The sequence below is a fragment of the Montipora foliosa genome, chromosome 3, assembly GCF_036669935.1.
Source record: "Montipora foliosa isolate CH-2021 chromosome 3, ASM3666993v2, whole genome shotgun sequence".
Taxonomy (NCBI): Eukaryota; Metazoa; Cnidaria; class Anthozoa; order Scleractinia; family Acroporidae; genus Montipora; species Montipora foliosa.
In genome coordinates this window covers 14933059-14950635 of record NC_090871.1, presented here as the reverse complement: position 1 = coordinate 14950635, position 17577 = coordinate 14933059, and the positions used below count along the sequence as shown (strand labels likewise).

Below are 17577 nucleotides of genomic sequence, written 5' to 3'. Positions count from 1 at the left end.
GGTCAAATCGGTCAGTTTTGAACGTGAGTAATCGCGGACCGTAAAAACCAAAACTTACACTCAAAGTAAACGGCATTTGGATAAAAATCAAAGCTCTAAATTTTTCCAGTCAGGTGTTAAGTAAACACACTTTCAAAATCTGAACAAAAAAAGAAAGTGATTTTTTTAATCATCGGGGCACTTTAAATTACATCATCAAAAGAGTCCAATCTTGGCCCTCCCACGTAATTGGCAATTTGGCCCTTCCACGTATCAGGTCAAAATGAGCATTAACGTACATATCTGTTCAGAATTTATGTTTTTGGGGGTTTGAATTCGAAGTTTTAAGTTCAAGTCTACTTTCAAAAATTACAGATAAATTTTACATTAAACACTGCACGCGTACAGTGTAATCTGGAAACAACATTAAGACAAATACACATTGATTCATTACACAATAGACAGATTGAAGAAACTTTGCATAGTTATCACAATATTATTAAAAGAAGTGAATGTAAAATAATAATAATAATAGTAATAATAATAATAATAATAATAATAATAATAATAATAATAAGTGATTAAATAAATAGAATAAAACAGAATTATAAGGTACGATAGTGATGATTATTCAGTTTTGTTATCAATGAGTAGGCATCAACTTAAGCATCCCCAACTCCGAGTACTGTAAGCATAAATTTCCTTATTCGTTTTTTGAATGGCCTTTTTCTAAGCGCGCGCCAGTTAGGATGAAGAGAGTTCCATAATCTGGAAATGTATTGTGGAAATACGAGTGATCGATAAATTTGAAGAAGGTTCTTTAATTAATGGTACATGGTGCCGCAACCTCGCTTTTAAACCAACAATTTTACTGATCTTAGAAGCAGTGTAATCAACGTGTTGTTTCCAAGTTAAGTGCTTGTCAATTAGGACCCCAAGAAATTTAACACAATCCTTGTTTTCAAGAGCTGTTACAGCATTCATGTTGCGATATTGTATTTTCAAACATATCTGATAATTAAGTTTCTTTTGCATGGGCCTAAAAATAACAAAATTTGATTTCTTTGCATTAATAGTTAGTTTATTTGCATTCAGCCAGTGGCATACATTTTTCAATTCATTGTTAACTACGGCTTCTAGAGACTACAAATTCTTGTCAGCATATAGTAAATTTGTATCATCAGCAAACAAGTAAAACCTGAATTTATCAGAACAAGTATATTAAATGTCATTTAAATAAATTAGGAAGAGTAATGGTCCTAGAACAGAACCTTGCGGGGCTCCAGTGACCGAATTCCTCTTGGAAGATACATGATTATCAATTTGAGTTGTCTAAGTACGGTCAGCCAAGTAAGACGAAAAGCAGTTATAGGGTTTGTTTCGGTAATAAAGTTTGTTAGGCTTCAGTTCGCGTTCAGCTAGTTCAAATGAAACACGTGAATGCTCTTTAACGTACGCATTCAGTGTTCATGACCAACCATTAAATTTCTAGTACCAAGAGGCATCAACTCGACGAAGATCGAAAAAGTCTACGTATAAAATCAAGAGAATGTTGTATCAGGTATTTCGAGGATATTACAGGATCGCGTGGGGATACGGATCATCTTCATCTGAGAACAAGTGAGAACTATCATATCAGCACGAGTAAGAGGTATCTCTAAACGACGAAAATTTCAAATAACGTTTCTGTAAATATGGCGAATGTTGTATTAGATACAAAACGATTACTTACTTGTAAAATTCATAAATTATGCATCAAAGTTATCACCAATCAGCAAGTACTATTTGAGTCACATGAACTCCTCTGTAAACCCCAATACAAATCAAATGGGGTTGATGAATTATTAAACAGTAGAATTATCTTTTAATACAAACTCCTGCTCAGCTAATTAGTATTCACTAACTTTTGATACAAATCTCTACTGTCATTAATTTGTTTTATTTCACAAGTGCGATAGATTATTCGCGTCCGATCCGTATGGGAGTTTACAATGTCGAGTCGAGATCTCCCGCCCATATTTTATCTACTCCATAAAACGTTTCCTATGCATTAAAATTAAATTATTAACGATTTAAATAATTTTCATTGTTAGAAGAAGAATGAAATTCCATGGCATTGCATTACGGCCCGGGCAAATGCCTTCAACATGTGCTTCAACATCCTTTCGATTTTGTTGAACGATGTTGACTGCTGGGGTGGGAAAACGGTTTCAGCACATCAACATTTGATTCAACAAGCTTCACGAGAGGCCTGGTATTCAGTCCCAGGCTACAGCCGCGGTTTTTATTATGGATACGGACATGCATACGTCATGGAAAGACCGATTAGTGCGCACGCGCACAGAATAATGACAGTGCGAGCTAAAACTATAAACAAATACCATAATGCCACAATAGAGTGGTTTTCAATTGAGTGTCGAAAGTAATAGAACATTTTACAGTTGTGGCTAAGTTACACGGCCTAACAATGGAAGCGAGGCTGCCGGTGGCCCTGTTTTGATACAAACCTTCATGCTTTTGTAATGTTAATATGGACTAATTAGCGTTACAAAAACACAATTTACATGATAAAAGCAGTGAGGTCTGTATCAATGCAAGGTCACCGGCAGCCTCGCAGCCATTCATAGGCTTGGTCGCTGAGCAAACAACCGTAAAATGGCCTATTAGTGAATAGCTTTGGTTTATAATTACTTCACTCAATGATCGATTCAAAGTTCTCGCGCCAATTTTTCAACCAATCAGAAGTGAAACCAAAACCAATCGTTGCTGGCGCGTGCACATTTTCCCGCGCTTTGTGTCGGCTACGTGTAATTACTTCGAGTTTTGATTGGTTTACCGAATTGTCTCCGTCCTTTTTGATAGGCCAAAGTAATTACTTTGGTTTTGGTTTTACGATACTCATTTGAAAACCGCTCTGTTTGACTCTTAGAAACAAGATAGGAGTCAGTTTTCGTTAAAAAGATAGCTTTACTTTTCTCTTTAAATATTTACCCTCAAACGAATGAGGAAACGACAAAGGTATTATACAACATCAACCCTTCACAATAAAGAAAATATCAAAATTAGAAGGGAACTTAAAAATTAATTAAATAACTCTGCTCTCTTGTACATAAGTGACTTCGTGCTATACATTTGGCACTAAAATACAAGAGACAACATACAAAGCAATGCTTCCATCTCGTTTATTTGTACGCACACTCTCGACTCCCGAATCTGGAACAAGAACTATGCAAAGCCAAAGCTAATGGAGATATTCGACTCGAAGTCCTGCATGAGTCATTTTGGCACAAAGCACTCAAACTAGTCTCCTATGCAGCCATTATTTGTGTGGTCACGCAACGCTCCTGGGGAGGAGCGTTGCGTGACCACACAGAACGGCTGCATAGGAGACTACTCTCAAACTAACTGGGAGAATGATCCTGAACGACGTTTCTTGGAAGTCTGAGAAATATCGTTCTTTAGACAAGAACGATTTTGTACAAATTGTGAGCTTCACGGTTTCTGTGTGCTAATTAAAATGCTACTAAAATCTAGGGCTGCGACGATACATTTTCTCACGGTACGATACAAATCTCGATACAAGTGCCACGATACGATACATATCTCATGGATAATTATGTACCATGGGTAGACATTTTCTGACGAACAGCGTGTTTTGTCCGTAGGCGCGCAAAACTTTGTCAGCTGACAATTAACGCAATGTACGCATCTTGAAAATTACGTGTCAGATCGGAAGCTATACGAAGCAAGGATGGAACTTTCTTGTCTCTGTGTTTAATAACTAGCTACAAAAGGGGTTATTTTGCTTAAGGCGTCATTAAAGACATTGATTTCTGAATGTTCACGAATGTTCACGAATAATAATATTAATAAATAATAAATAATAATAATAATAAATATATTTTTTTATTATTATTTATTTTTTGTATATATACATTTATCTCATTACCTGGGGGTCGCCTCGTTGGGACCTAGAGTCCGTTCGCGTGCCCCCTCACCGTCTCATAGTAACTTTTCTGTAGTCGGTGGAATTTTCTAAAAACAAAAAAAGTTAAAATAAAAATAAAAATAATAATAATAATAATAATAATAATAATAATAATATCGCGATATGTTGCTTAAATATCGATATTCGTATCCGTCGTGGCAAAAAATATCGCGATTCACCGGTGCACCGGTGTATCGTTGCAGCCCCACTAAAATCACAATACAATCATTTTTTAAATAATGAAATAAATTCCCTATAGGCAAATATTATTTTATGTGACAACATCCTCCTCGCTGTTGGGTTTGCTTCGCGTCCATGTTGATCCTCGTAAGGGTGGAAGAATGTTCGACTCCTAGAACAAAACAAAATGGTTACTAATTACAAGTAGGTTGCAAAGATCGTTTCAGTTTGTTTGAGACAAGTAATCACATTATTTCGAGTGCCGTTTGGGACAAATGAGCACGCGTAAAAAACTGCACAATCGCAAAATTGCTCAAGCCCGTAAGGCGACTGCAATTTGTAGTATCTACAAAGAAATTTCAAGAGCTCGTTTATTATACCCTGCACCAGTAAAATTGTGTGACTTCATATCAACAATCACACGAAAATATTTGGGAGAGATTGTCGTCACGCAAGCACACAAAAATGGTGCCAACCAGGACTTGCATTTGATTGGGTAACTGGAAGTTTCTTTCATCACTGACCAATCAGAATGCTTGGTTAGTTTGTAATGAATTACCTCTCTTCTGCGCTTTGATTTTCTCTCTGCCAATCAGAATAGAGAATGTTTTCATGTGCATTATTAGTTGAGAAAAGCAAACGTATTTCAACTACTTCCTTTTTGTTTCTAAAAAAAACTAACAGCATTCCCTCTGCTCTGATCACCACAAGATAATTCAGTCTTACATACCTCGCCATCTACTGAAAGTGACGATGATATAAGACCCCTGCTTCCTACGTGAGAGAGAAAATGAGGTGGAAAAATTAAGAAGTTAAGAAAGTTAAGTAACGTTAAAACTCACTCCTTTTTTACCAGAATTAAACGGCAAAAGTATGGGAGGCATTGCGGCCCAGTGGTGAAGGAGCTTGCCTTGTGATCAGGTCTCACTGTCACTTGGTTGCAATGTTGAAAAGGGGGAGAGGGGCAAAACAGCAAGAGTAGCGATTGAGGAATTCATGTGTGGGATGCAAACTACTCTATTTGGGGAGAGTCTCGACTGGGTTTGCATCTAATTATTTGCATGGACATAAGCGCATTCTCATTGCACATTCTCAGTCAATCACTAAGGAGTATGCCAAAACGACAAACTGACAAGGACATTTGCATGATGATGCCATTTGACTACAAGTACCAGAATCCTTTAGGTTTTGCATGTCTCATGCTAATTTGAGCTATTGTTATTTTTACCCCACTGGGAATACAAAGTTTAAATAAGAAAAGAAGAACAAACTGAATTCTGGTAGTTGTAGTCAAATGACGTCATCGTGACAGTTGCCTATTGTTACTGACTCGATTTACCGCGCTTAACGCGGGTGCACGAATTTTCTTTGCGTTACGATTGGCCACTTCGGAAAATACCATAATAATCTTTGTTTGTCTCCCCAAATTTTTGCAAAAGCAGTGTTTCCAGTTTCTCTTCGGACTTACAATAGGCCCAAGAGTAAAACAAAAACAATGCTTATGCAAAATTTGGGGGGACAAACGAAAGTACTATGGTATATTTTAATTTTTAATTAATTTAATTTAATTTATTAACTTTGCCAGTCAAGCTGACAGAGCACCACAACAGCTTGCGCCAATTACCGTGGCCCCTTTTTTTACCCTCCCAACCATGATACTCAACAGAAGACAGACCACAACACCGGGAACTACGTGCCCTACTCTTAGCGACAAGTGTGTGGCTTCTTTTACGTCCAACAGGATTATGAACATTGAAGGGTTGTGAGAAGGGGCCTACGGTTTATCGATCTCGTCCGAGAAGACTGAAGAGTCTAACCATTTGCAGATGTAATTACAAAGGCAGCACTTTCTCCTCAGTTATTTAAAGTTGTTAGTCCGGCCGGAGTTGAACTCACGACCTCCCGCGTGACAGCCCGGTGCTCAAACAACTGAGCCACCAGTGTCTACTGGCTGACTTCAGATCTTCTGCCTTTGGTTGTGATTGTCAAAAGTGAATTACCTTGCAAGCGCGGTGGCCCTAACGGTTCAAGCCTTCTGGGTGACATCCCGCTGCTTCCAGGAAATCCATTCAGCGAAGATGGAGGCTTATCCCAAGCGTTTAATGGAGGCAGCTGATAATTCTCCTCTTCCATGGGAGCTGTTCTATTTAATTTTCTCCTTTTCTTTTTCTTTTTTTTCTGTTTCACCTCACCATCCTCTGGCGTGGTGACGTTTTCATTGGTCGGTGAAACTGCTCGATCTTGCAAGTCTGCTTGCAAACTACTGCTGGGTTCATCAGGTGTTCTTACAGCATCGTCTCTTGGTGTCTCTATCGGGCTATGCGTTTGAGGCGAGTCTTCACCAACCTGTTTGAAGAAAGAAGAAAGCCTTGCTTGAAGTCTTTGCTTGACTGAGGCGCATCATCAATTGGCAAACGATGGGGCTTTACCTTAGTATTTTCTGTCGCAATTTCATTTCCCTCTTGCTTTGGTTTCTTTTTCTTTTTTTTCGTTTTCTTTCTCTCTGTTGTCTCAGGTTCCTCGGGTTCTTCGGGTTCGGGACTAGTCTCCCTTTGCTTTTTCTTCTTCTTAGGCGAGATTTCTTGAGCTGGTGAGTCCTTTCCTTCAGCTTTCTTTTTGTCCTAATTTAAGGATAAAAAGGTCGCAAATGCAGGGGTTAAAGGCAGACTTCATCATGGTTTGATTCGCATTAGCGTGTACTGACGTCGTTCTGCGAATAGGCAATCAGGTCATTTAATCAGCCGAATGATACTGAGAGCTTTCTGCTCTCTGCCGTTAACCATTTGACTCCCAGGAGTAATCAGTATGTAAATTCTCCTAACAATTCCAATGAAACGTCAGTCATACGTGTATTGAGAATAAGGACTATTATTATACAATGCTGATGCTATCTCAATTTTGATTGGCTAACAGCACCCCGCTAATTCTAGATGGCGCTGTGTCATCGCGTCACATCTACAGACACTGGCATTTAAGCATGTAGGTATGACGCGTTTTTGCAGACAATGACGTTTTGTTTACATCTCGATATCGGGAACATTTTTCATAAGACCGTACAACTTAACTTTAGAATTTTGTCCAAAAGTTTCAGTTCGATTCAGTTTTTCCTGAAACGTTTTCAGATGTTTTAGGCTTAAATGCTTTTTGTAAACCTTTTGAATTCCGCTTTACATGTAATTCACGGCTGTCATTAATAAAGATGTTTACACTGAAACGTGTCATTGCGTGGCTTACTTTGTTGTTGTTCTGTGAAATGTCTCATCGCTTCTACATTTATAATTGTATAATAAAACAATTATTGGATTCGGTTTTCGCATGATAGCGAAATCATCAAGGCCTCGGTTTGTGTTATCCGCCTCAGCCTTCGGCTTCGGCAGATAACACAAACCTCGGCCTTGATAATTCTCGCTATCATGCTCAACCTCATCCAATAATTGCTTATTATCAGCTTAAGAGGTATGATCTTTATATAACACCAAAATCTCATGACTACCCAGCAAAGAAGTCTATGGTACCAGTTAGGAGAATTAACGTTTCGATCTTGGGAATTAAAGGGTTGAAGGGCTTGTGTCACGAAATTTAGTCCATTTCAGCGACTGCATAGGAATGGCAACCAAATCAATCGACAAGTAAAAATAACTTCTTACAGCATTAGAGGAAAGTTTGAATAAAACAGCAGGTACAAAAGGAAACAGGGACGGGCAAAATGGATTACAATGGATTGTCATTTGAAAACTGTTAAATCAAACAGTTTTTCAAAGCTTATCTCTGTTTGTAACTTAAATTTTGTACGCTTTTTGACCTATCGTTACTTAAACTACGTAAAACTTCCTACCCCATGCCGACTCTTTTAAGGTACCTGATCATCATCTGTAAATAGCTCTTGGGTGCAGGAATGGCACAGTGGTGAGACCACTCACATCCCACCATTGTGGCCCGGGTTCGATTCCCAGAGTCATATAATGGTTCTCCACTCTGTACCAAGAGGTTTTTCTTCGGGTACTCTGGTTTCCCCCTCTCCTCAAAAAACTACATTTGACTTGATTTGCATTAATTGTTAATTTCAGTTTACCGTGTCCCCAATTTAGTGCTTCAGCGCTAGACACAACTAAAGTTCCTTACCTTTTCACACCTGTTCTTAACAAATAGGCCTTGTACAACTCCCCCGGGATTTTTACTAACCCGAATCACCATCACTCCAGCCAAAGATCTAATTAAAAGGAGGGCTCTATGCTATGGGTATTCAAGGAGGAGTCACAAAAAGACTTTTTCCGAATAAATACCTTGCCTACTACGACTCCGTCGTCTGATTCCTCCTCAACTTGTTGTTTCGACTTCTCAGCGGCTTCTCTCTCAGCTTTTTCCCTAGTAATTTTTGTACAAGTTTGAGAGTAGGTTATTGATAAATAACTTTTGTTTTTAACATTTATTCTTGTTTTAAACTTCAATAGTGGGATCACAAAAAAAATGTCACCGTAAAAAAAGATGTGCCGATAAACTGAAAAACAATGATGAAATGGTATATGAAATGAATCATATGAACTGCGGATATGAAATCGAGTGAAGCTATGATCTTCGCAGTTATGAACGCAATTTTTACGATTCCGTAGAGAAGACTGAAAAATTCAGGACTCTAACGGGGTTTGAACCCGTGACCTCGCGATTCCGGTGCGACGCTCTAACCAACTGAGCTATGACGCCACTGACGTTGGGAGCTGGTCATTTGTGGGTTCTAATGGTCCGGTGAGGAATGAATCAATGATGAAATGGTATATGAAATGAATCATATGAACTGCGAACATATGAACATTGAACATATGAACATTGATTCATTCCTCGCGGGACCATTAGAACCCACAAATGACCAGCTCTCAACGTCAGTGGCTTCATAGCTCAGTTGGTTAGAGCGTCGCACCGGAATCGCGAGGTCACGGGTTCAAACCCCGTTGAAGTCCTAAATTTTTCAGGCTTCTCTACGCAATTGTAAAATTGCTTCACTTAAACTCAAAAACGCGCACATCCCCTCAGGCAGTGTATAGAAAAAGATCGATAAAGCATCGGGTCCATTTGTCCGATCATGTATGTGCGTACCACAGGTGGCCCACTTATCAAGAAATAACACAGTGCAATGACAAACAAATAGGCCATTTCCGAGTTGCTGTTTGCCTCCGTTTCTAAGTGAGTCTTGGTGCTCAACTATTGTAAGGGAAATGAGTTTTATTTGCATAAGAATACGCAACTCATTTCCATTTGAATGGTTGTGCACAAGGACTCGCTATGAAACTGAGGCATGCAGCAACTCGGAAATGGGCTATTCACCTCAACGCACAAAAAAAATTGACACAAACACAGTACTATACCTCGCTTCATTGTTTTTGCGGATTCTTTCTCTTCTACGCTCTCGTTCCTCATCATTGCGTCTTTTCTATGAAGTAGACCAAATTAAAAATGTTTCAGACTTTGGACAGGATAATAACACCAGGAACTGACTCGTTTTTGTCACCAAATTGGTGCAATGATTATTATTTACCTGTTCCAAACAGTCCCTTTCTACTCTTCTTGATATGTTTTCAAAATCATTTGAAATTTCCGACAAAAGCCAACGGAAACCTGTTATGATAAAAGCCAAAGAAAATTGGTGTTACACTACGCCGAAAAGGTTGAAAATTTGTTTTAGTGCTGGCAAAACAAAAATTTATGACCTGAATTTAAAACAAATCTCCAACAAAGTGGTTGGTCAAAGTGCTTTAGGCAATCACCTTGCAGATTTTTTGGGAGGGGAGGGAAAGAGTAATTAAAAGGGTTTCAAATACTCGGAGGGTGGGGTGGGGTTGGGTCATAAAGGGAGTTGATACAAAAGGAAAAATGCTAGATTTTAGGTCTCAAGGATTTGACATCTATGCAAAAGAACTGACTCATATTCTCCTTTTGAGGAAAAACTGGTTGAGCAAATTACAAAGAAAAATGCAGTTGCCAATTCATCGTGGATCAAGCACAGCTACAATAAATCTCTTTCACTCTTTCTGTACATTTTAGACCAGGACACCTGACAACACCTGATTTTATTCCAGACCAACTCACCTTTCTTAATTTGCTTGTCTACTTTATTCCCTTTACCAAGAACTGCTGTACAGCAAAACTAAACGAAAAAATGAAAAAAAAAACATCATTTCTGTCCTGTTTTATGCTATTATTATTCTGTGAGTGGAGATCCTGCAGTTAGGGAAATGTAGCATGTGTATTACTTACTTCCTTCCATGAAAAACAAACAAACAAAAGAATCAATTATCATCATATCTTAGATCTTCTAGGTTGACATTTATGTTCTCCCCCACCCACCAAAAAATGTTTTTGTGATTCACCTTCAATTTACAGTCTTATTATCTGAGATAGCCTCAAACTGCCATACCAAAATGGCTCAGATGACATCATGGCAGATTTTTCAATAGTGTAAACACACAATGGAAATAAAAAAAATTGTCAGACCATCAACATCTTGTAAACTCTTATGCTACTGACAGTTCACTATATAATGGAAGTATTTCATTGCAATTTTTAAAAACGAACCTACAAACAGGGACAAAATAAGTCGAGACACTCCCCAAAAAGAGTTGTTTGCATCCCACGCATGAATTCGTCAATCTCTGCTCTTACTGCAAGTTTTGCCCCACTCCCTCTTTTCAACATTGCAACCATTTGACAGTGTCACACTTATGTCCAAAAATGCACTTGATTAGATCAACACCCAATTTTGACATCCAACGCAAAGAGTCCCTTTCAGTCTAAGACTTTGCTCAATCTATTTCCAACAATAAGAACGGTGAAGGTTAGCATTATTTTTAGCTCACAACAGGGTAAATGGAGCTCCTTATCCTTCCTTGAGGAGAAGCACTTGGGGTACACTTTGTAACGCTTATAATGTCTGTATTCCGAAACAATAGAAGAGCACAGGGAAACTTTGTGATGCTTGATTGAAATCCATATGCATCTAATTCGGGGTACTTCTGGACATACCTACAGAGTCCATAAAGCGCTTAAATTTGACATTGAAACAAGGGAGCAAAAGGTGGTTTTTGATGTACAGATGTTCTCAAGATTTCAGTCATGTAACAACAGAGCTTATTTCCCTGATTGTACGTTTTTGGTGCTTCCTTTTATAGCTCATCTTCCTCTTTACTATAGCTAGCACACGTACCACTTTACAGGGACACTTGTATCTATCAGCGAGGCTGTCCAGCTCAAGTTGTCTGCGCAACTCATTTTCATTCAATGCTCCTTCACAGTCCTGCTTATTCCCAAGTCTTTTCAATACAAAATAAGCAAATAAAAACACTTGATAGTTTCAAATATATAATGAGACAAACGTGAAGCCAATTTGCTGGTTACGGATATTACATGGGCCATGGAGTACATTTGAAAGTGGGGGGGGGGGGGGGGGGGGGGGGGGAAAGGGCTAGGTCTTGGTAGATGTCTCAAGCCAAAAACAACACTACTATAGTCCCCCCCCCCCCCCCCCCAGCCCCTCCATCTCTTCTGCCCCTGTATTAAATCCAGAACAAGCAGGAGAAACAACTTTCCCATCCATCATGAATGCCGAGCAGAACCATTTCCCTCCTATAAGTGACACTTGACAGATATGTGATGCCAGACAAATTATTTTACTGGTCAGTTGGGGTTGGTTCAGAGGTGAAATGGTTAATTAAAGAAGAGATATTAGTTTCCTGTCTTGCATATTAAGATGAGGCCCCAGTTGTTCAAAACCTGGATAACAATATCCAACGGATAAATCACCATCCATTGGATAGTGCAATTGGTTTCGCTATGACTTATCCACTGGATGGTGATTTACCCAGAGGATAGCACTATCCATCGTTTGAACAGTTCAAGTAACAAGTGGACAAAACCTAGTACTAAGATTATATACATTGCACTGCAAACTTCTGAACGCCTGTTTTACATATCTTCTCAAAAAAAAAAAAAACTCATTTCTAGCGACACCAAATGTCAAAAACAACTGTTGAACTTCGTAAGAAACACTTGAAAGTACTGGTGAAATAAAACTGTTGATGAAATGTTACTTGTGTTTGCACAATTTCTCTGAACTTTGAAATTTAATATTTTTCTCGTTCCCATGGGAAATTGTTTTCGGTGTTATTTCAGCCAATTATTTATATCTTTAGCTTTAACCCTTTAACTCCCAATAGTGCCACTTATAGATTTTACTCTGTCTAACGCCAGACGATTTTACTCGTCAATGGGGAACCCATGGGGCTGAAAGGGTTAACAACAGCTGGATTCACTCAAAAACTATGTCCCCATTAACCCTTTAACTCCCACTAGTGCCACTTATAGATTTTACTCAGTGTCTAACGCCAGACAATTTAAGACATTATGTAAAAAGGACTGTTAAAATAATACTTTAAATTACTCTCTCATTGGTACCAGATTTTTGTCCACTAAAAACTGAAATTGCTCGACTTTCTGTCAGATCTTGTCTTAATTATTTTTAATAATTATTGGTTATTTACAATAATTATTATTATAATATTTTGAATTAGGTATTTATATTAGAGTCACGTAAAAAAACTTACATAAGCAATGGTTTACCAGCAACACGAGGCTGCATCTCTGTTTCGTAAAGAATCTTCTTGCACTCTTCCAGTCTGTGTTCATCACTTGCATCCACAACAAAGACTATACCATAAGACTAAAAACACATGGACACTTAGTAAATGATTGCAGTTGTTGAAAAATAAAATTTCTAGCAGGACATTAACATCTCTTTGTCCAGATTATATACCAATGTTTCCCGTGACATCACCCATTATTATTAATATGCCAACCAGAACCTAACTGTCTGTTGAAACAACGACTTCTTTTGTTCCATGGTTGGCAAATTTGAATATCAAAGGAAATGTGATGTCAATGGTTGTAAACAAGAAATATTGTTATTGGTCTGTTGCTTGGACTCTTTTTCCATTTTTCCATTTGTTGGAATTTACAGTTAAGATGATGTTTATGGTCACCCATTTTTCCTTTTCACTTTAAATACACTAAAGCTGGCTCTTGCTTATTGCTAAGTAACAGTTTACACTTGACTGCATAATTATAGGGTTGCTTGCAATTATGTTCAGAAATAGACATAATTAGAGGCACACCCAATTTTGTCATTGAACAGGAAGTGCCTCTTCAAGTCTAAGCATTTGCTACCAGTTTCCAACAATAAGGTAAGGGTAAAGAATAGCATTAGTTTTAGCTTGGGGCAAATTCTAACCGCTTACTAACCGAGCATGAGGGCTGTACTGGGGAATATTGGCCCAAGGTCCTGGCAGTATGAACCGAGCTCAGCGAGGTCAGTACTGCCACAACCAAGGGCCAATATTCCTCAGTATGGCTCAAGCAAGTGAGGTTAGTAAGTTGTTTATTATATGGCATTGTTTCTATGACAAAAGGTGGTTAAGCTCGGATGCAGGGAAGCTTTCAATTTTCTCATTTTTCATACTATTCAGCTTTCATGTAGTGGAGAAGAGTTTACAGATCTTCAGGATAATGAAATGTTTGCCTGAAGTCTTCATCCATCTTTGAAATCGGCAAAATTTTCAATCTTCTTAGCTTTTTCTGGTAGTTTCACTGTGAAGAATGACAATATTCACAATTTTTTTTGGTAGTTTTGGTTTCAAATAAAGTTGTTTCAAATTATGAATTTGCCAGCTTTGCTCCAAAACAAAAATACACAGCTTGGACCGTTTCCATGGAAATGGTCCCTACTGCAAAATCCCAACTGAGAAAGAACCAATCAGAGCACTCGGATTTGCCTAAAAGTGGCTTCCCCAACTAATTGGGGGACACTTTGTGATGTTTAATTGTCTGTATTCTGAGACACGTACAAGTGACAGTGAAGTTGGGAAGAAGAGCAATGTGACACTTTGTGGCGCTTATTGAAATCCCCATGCATCTAATAACGAAGGGTACAATCCTGAACATATCTGGTTGCTTGGCTACGGGTGAAAGGAGAACCCAAACTAAAAGAACTCCTGCAGAGTCAGGTTGAATATCTACTGGGTAATCTCTAGTTGACAGCAAGATTTTGCCTTTTTGATATGATCCATTACATCATCATTCTAACATCAACGGTTCCATCAACTGCTTCAAATTCTTCACAGTCAGGCTTGCAAATACAACAGCGTCTTTCGCTTTAAAACTCCAATTAAATCCAGAACCTACTGCTGTTACATTATTGGTTTTTGACACCTCCAAAGTGACACCACCACACCACCAATAATATTAGTGGTATGAAGTGAAGTGTAAAATTCACATTTTTGCATGCCTAAAGGCCATCAGATAAGAAAGTAATGATGGCTTCTTTCAGCATCTGATTGATCAGTGTGCACAATAATTATAGAATGTGAATGAAAAAAATTGGTCATAATAATAATAATTTTTAGTTCACATATTGCGTGCTTTCCATGAAATGATCAAGCGAGTATTACATGATTTCTATCTATAACAATTAAATACAGGGTATCTAAATAATAATTATTATTAAAAATATGATAAAATTGAATTATGCAATATACATGTATGTTAAGATACTAATAATTATCATGATAAAAATTAATAATTAAAAAAAGCTTCCTTACATAGTTTTCAATATTAAGCATGATGTACATTGCAACATGTGAAAATTAAAATGCACAGGTTTCCAGATGAATGGAAAATTAATGTATTAAACTAAGGTAATAATCTGGGCCCAGTTGCTCAAAGCCCAATTTACCTAATCCTGGATTAATATAAAGTTTTCTTTCAGTTTATTTACTGATCAAAAATGTTTTTGCCAGATTCTTCACCTTCAATTTTGAGTTAGACTTCAGTGTCTTCCTTCAGCTTAAAATTAGGTTGTTAAGAGCTTTTTTGATGCGCAAACCTCAAACCTCAAGGTATTTAACCGTGGATTAGGGATTAATGTCCATCAGCTTTTGAACAAAAGGGCCCTGTTTGAAAATCAAGCATAACGTCTTACGTCTGCATAATAGTTTTTCCAAATGGAGCGAATTCTTGCTCCACCGCCTAGATCAAAGAGGGTTACATGAAACCTGAAGAGCGAAAAGGAGGAGTTCTGGATGCCAATTGTTGGTACTATTCCATCAGTGGAATCTGTGCAAAATAATAAAAAAAAAAAACATTTGGACAAACCTAATAAGTGGACATGTAACTATTATGTGCATGATAAAAACCTTAGCAAAAATACTTTTAAGGACATTAACAGACCTTTGAAGATCAATATTATTTATGATCACAAAGTTTCTTACCAAGATCTTTCTACTAAAAAAAGATCTTGAAGTCAGCCCTTGCAAATTAAAGTTCCATGACCTTAATTAACCTGATCCTTTTTTTTTTTAATTCTTTGGAAGATTACAAGTTCCATTAGAATCTGCAAGTAATTTTGACAGTTGGAGGCATTCAGAGATCATTCAATGACCCTTCCAAGATTTTGAAAATGTTTCTGTTACACAGTCCTTACAGGTCTTGAAGATCTCAAAGTGTAACATGCAAGACCACAGAAGTTTGTCGTCACCTTAGTGCTGAAACTATGATGTTCAGAGCTGCACACAGTCTCACCCACCTAAAATTCCCATCATCTGTCAACTTAGTCCCCTATAAAATAGTCTATGGTGGCAGTGTTTTCACCATGCCGTGCCCTTGCGGGATTCCCGCAAGAAAACAGAAATGGCACATTAAAAGCCATGTAAATGCACCCACTTACCCACTTAGGGGCACAGGGATGCTACAAGAAAAACAGACTTTTACAAGTAAGTCAGTCACACCAGCGTATCACAGCTTCGACATGACTGCCATATTGGATCAGGTGGGTACTTTGTGTAACAGATATTTTAGAGTGCAGGCTCATGTTATTCTTTGTGGCACAGGAAATTTAATAGATTTTTTCGCCTTAAAATACCAAGGATTTAAGAAAGTGTAGAAGATCATTGAAATGCAGGCAAAGATCAAAAAGCTGTTTCACTGCAGAAAGACCATGTTTTTCAGAGTGAATGGCAGTTGAAATACACATAGCTTGCCTTATTATGATGACGACAAAAAGATCAGGGCATGAAATTAACTTTTTGCTCAGGTGCCAGCTGGCGACTAATGGGAAAATTTGGTCGCCAAATCAAAAATTTTGGTCGCCAACTTTGCATGCAAGGAAAGTCATAATTATTAAATAGCACAAAAAAACCAGCACAAGAAAGATCTCTAAAACCATTGTTGTTTTTGGCTTTGACTTTTAGTTTGGTGATGGTGTTCTTTACGTTTATTAGAAATGGAGCGAAGCACAGTCCGTGTTTTCCAACCCACTTTATGTTAAGGGTAAAGGTTGCTTTTTGAAGGTTCCATGCAAATTTCAAACTCATTATGCAATGTCCAGGTTCATTATCAATATATTATCAATATCAAGCTAGTTCTGAGGAGGTCCTTTGGTAATACGGCTAAAGCTATGTTTTCAGCATTCACAACTGACGATGGATTTAAATTTTCAATTAACCTTCTCGCTGAAACTTCATCTTCCGGGCGCAAAATTCATGTAACCGGCAAGAAGCATACGGTGTTTAAGTGCGCCCACGATCCCATGAAGCCGCTGAAACAATATGGCGCCTAGTAAACGCAGTGATCGAAGTACATTTGTGCTGTTAATTAACAATGTGAGAAACCGATTTTCTTGTAGTACTTATACAGTATTTTAATTGAGAAAAAAAAGGTGAGTGGTGTTCTAGCTACCATTTCCAAACGATTTCATCATATAAAGATTCAAATACAAAAGTTGTCTACTGTTTATCCTGGGTTATCAGACAAAATGTGATTCGCCAGCTGGCGACCAGTTCTGAAAATCTAGTCGCCAGCACTCAATTTGTGGTCGCATTGGCGACCAGTGAGTCGCAATTTCAAGCCCTGACGATCATGACCTGTAAGATCTGTCCCAATGCAAACAAATCAAAAACATTTACTATTGTATCTATGATGATGATTTCAAGAGCTCTCGCGGAATCACTACCTCCGTTGCTATCTTCTCTCCGAGATTTACATGGCGAGAACACAAACATGGCCACGACGCCTAGCCCTCTCTCCTGGGCTTCAAATTCAACACTGTCTCCGGCATCCTCAAGCTCCGGTACTCCCTGCTCTACCTCCCAGTCTTCAGGTACGCTTGTTGTGCCCTCATTTATTTCAACTTATAGCTTCTTTGGCAATACTTTGGTTGCCTCTACTCTTTCCGGCATGTCCTCCGCCAACTTGCCGGTAGTGGTCAGGGGCTCTTGTGGTGGCGTGACCAGATCTGAGTCCTCCACATTTCTAAACCTCCAGTCCCATATAAGCTTGTTTCTAAAATTACAGCATGGCTTTTTGTAGACTTGGCTGACCTGATTCTTTGCCAC

The 17577-nt window shown here is 38.3% G+C and overlaps 1 protein-coding gene across 1 annotated transcript in view; it reads right to left on the bottom strand.

Moving 5' to 3' along the window:
• Positions 1–2926: 2926 nt before the first annotated feature.
• The window catches only part of LOC137996882 (ADP-ribosylation factor-like protein 13B), a 21717-nt gene continuing 7066 nt past the window's right edge, over positions 2927–17577 (bottom strand). The window contains exons 3-13 of the mRNA XM_068842514.1: positions 15168–15301; positions 12739–12854; positions 11343–11448; positions 10229–10286; positions 9678–9757; positions 9508–9572; positions 8431–8512; positions 6577–6768; positions 6148–6493; positions 4878–4921; positions 2927–4319 (exon numbers count right to left, since the gene is read on the bottom strand). Coding sequence (XP_068698615.1) covers positions 4239–4319; positions 4878–4921; positions 6148–6493; positions 6577–6768; positions 8431–8512; positions 9508–9572; positions 9678–9757; positions 10229–10286; positions 11343–11448; positions 12739–12854; positions 15168–15301 — 1304 coding nt within the window. The 3' untranslated portion in view covers positions 2927–4238. The remainder of the gene's footprint in view (positions 4320–4877; positions 4922–6147; positions 6494–6576; positions 6769–8430; positions 8513–9507; positions 9573–9677; positions 9758–10228; positions 10287–11342; positions 11449–12738; positions 12855–15167; positions 15302–17577) is intronic.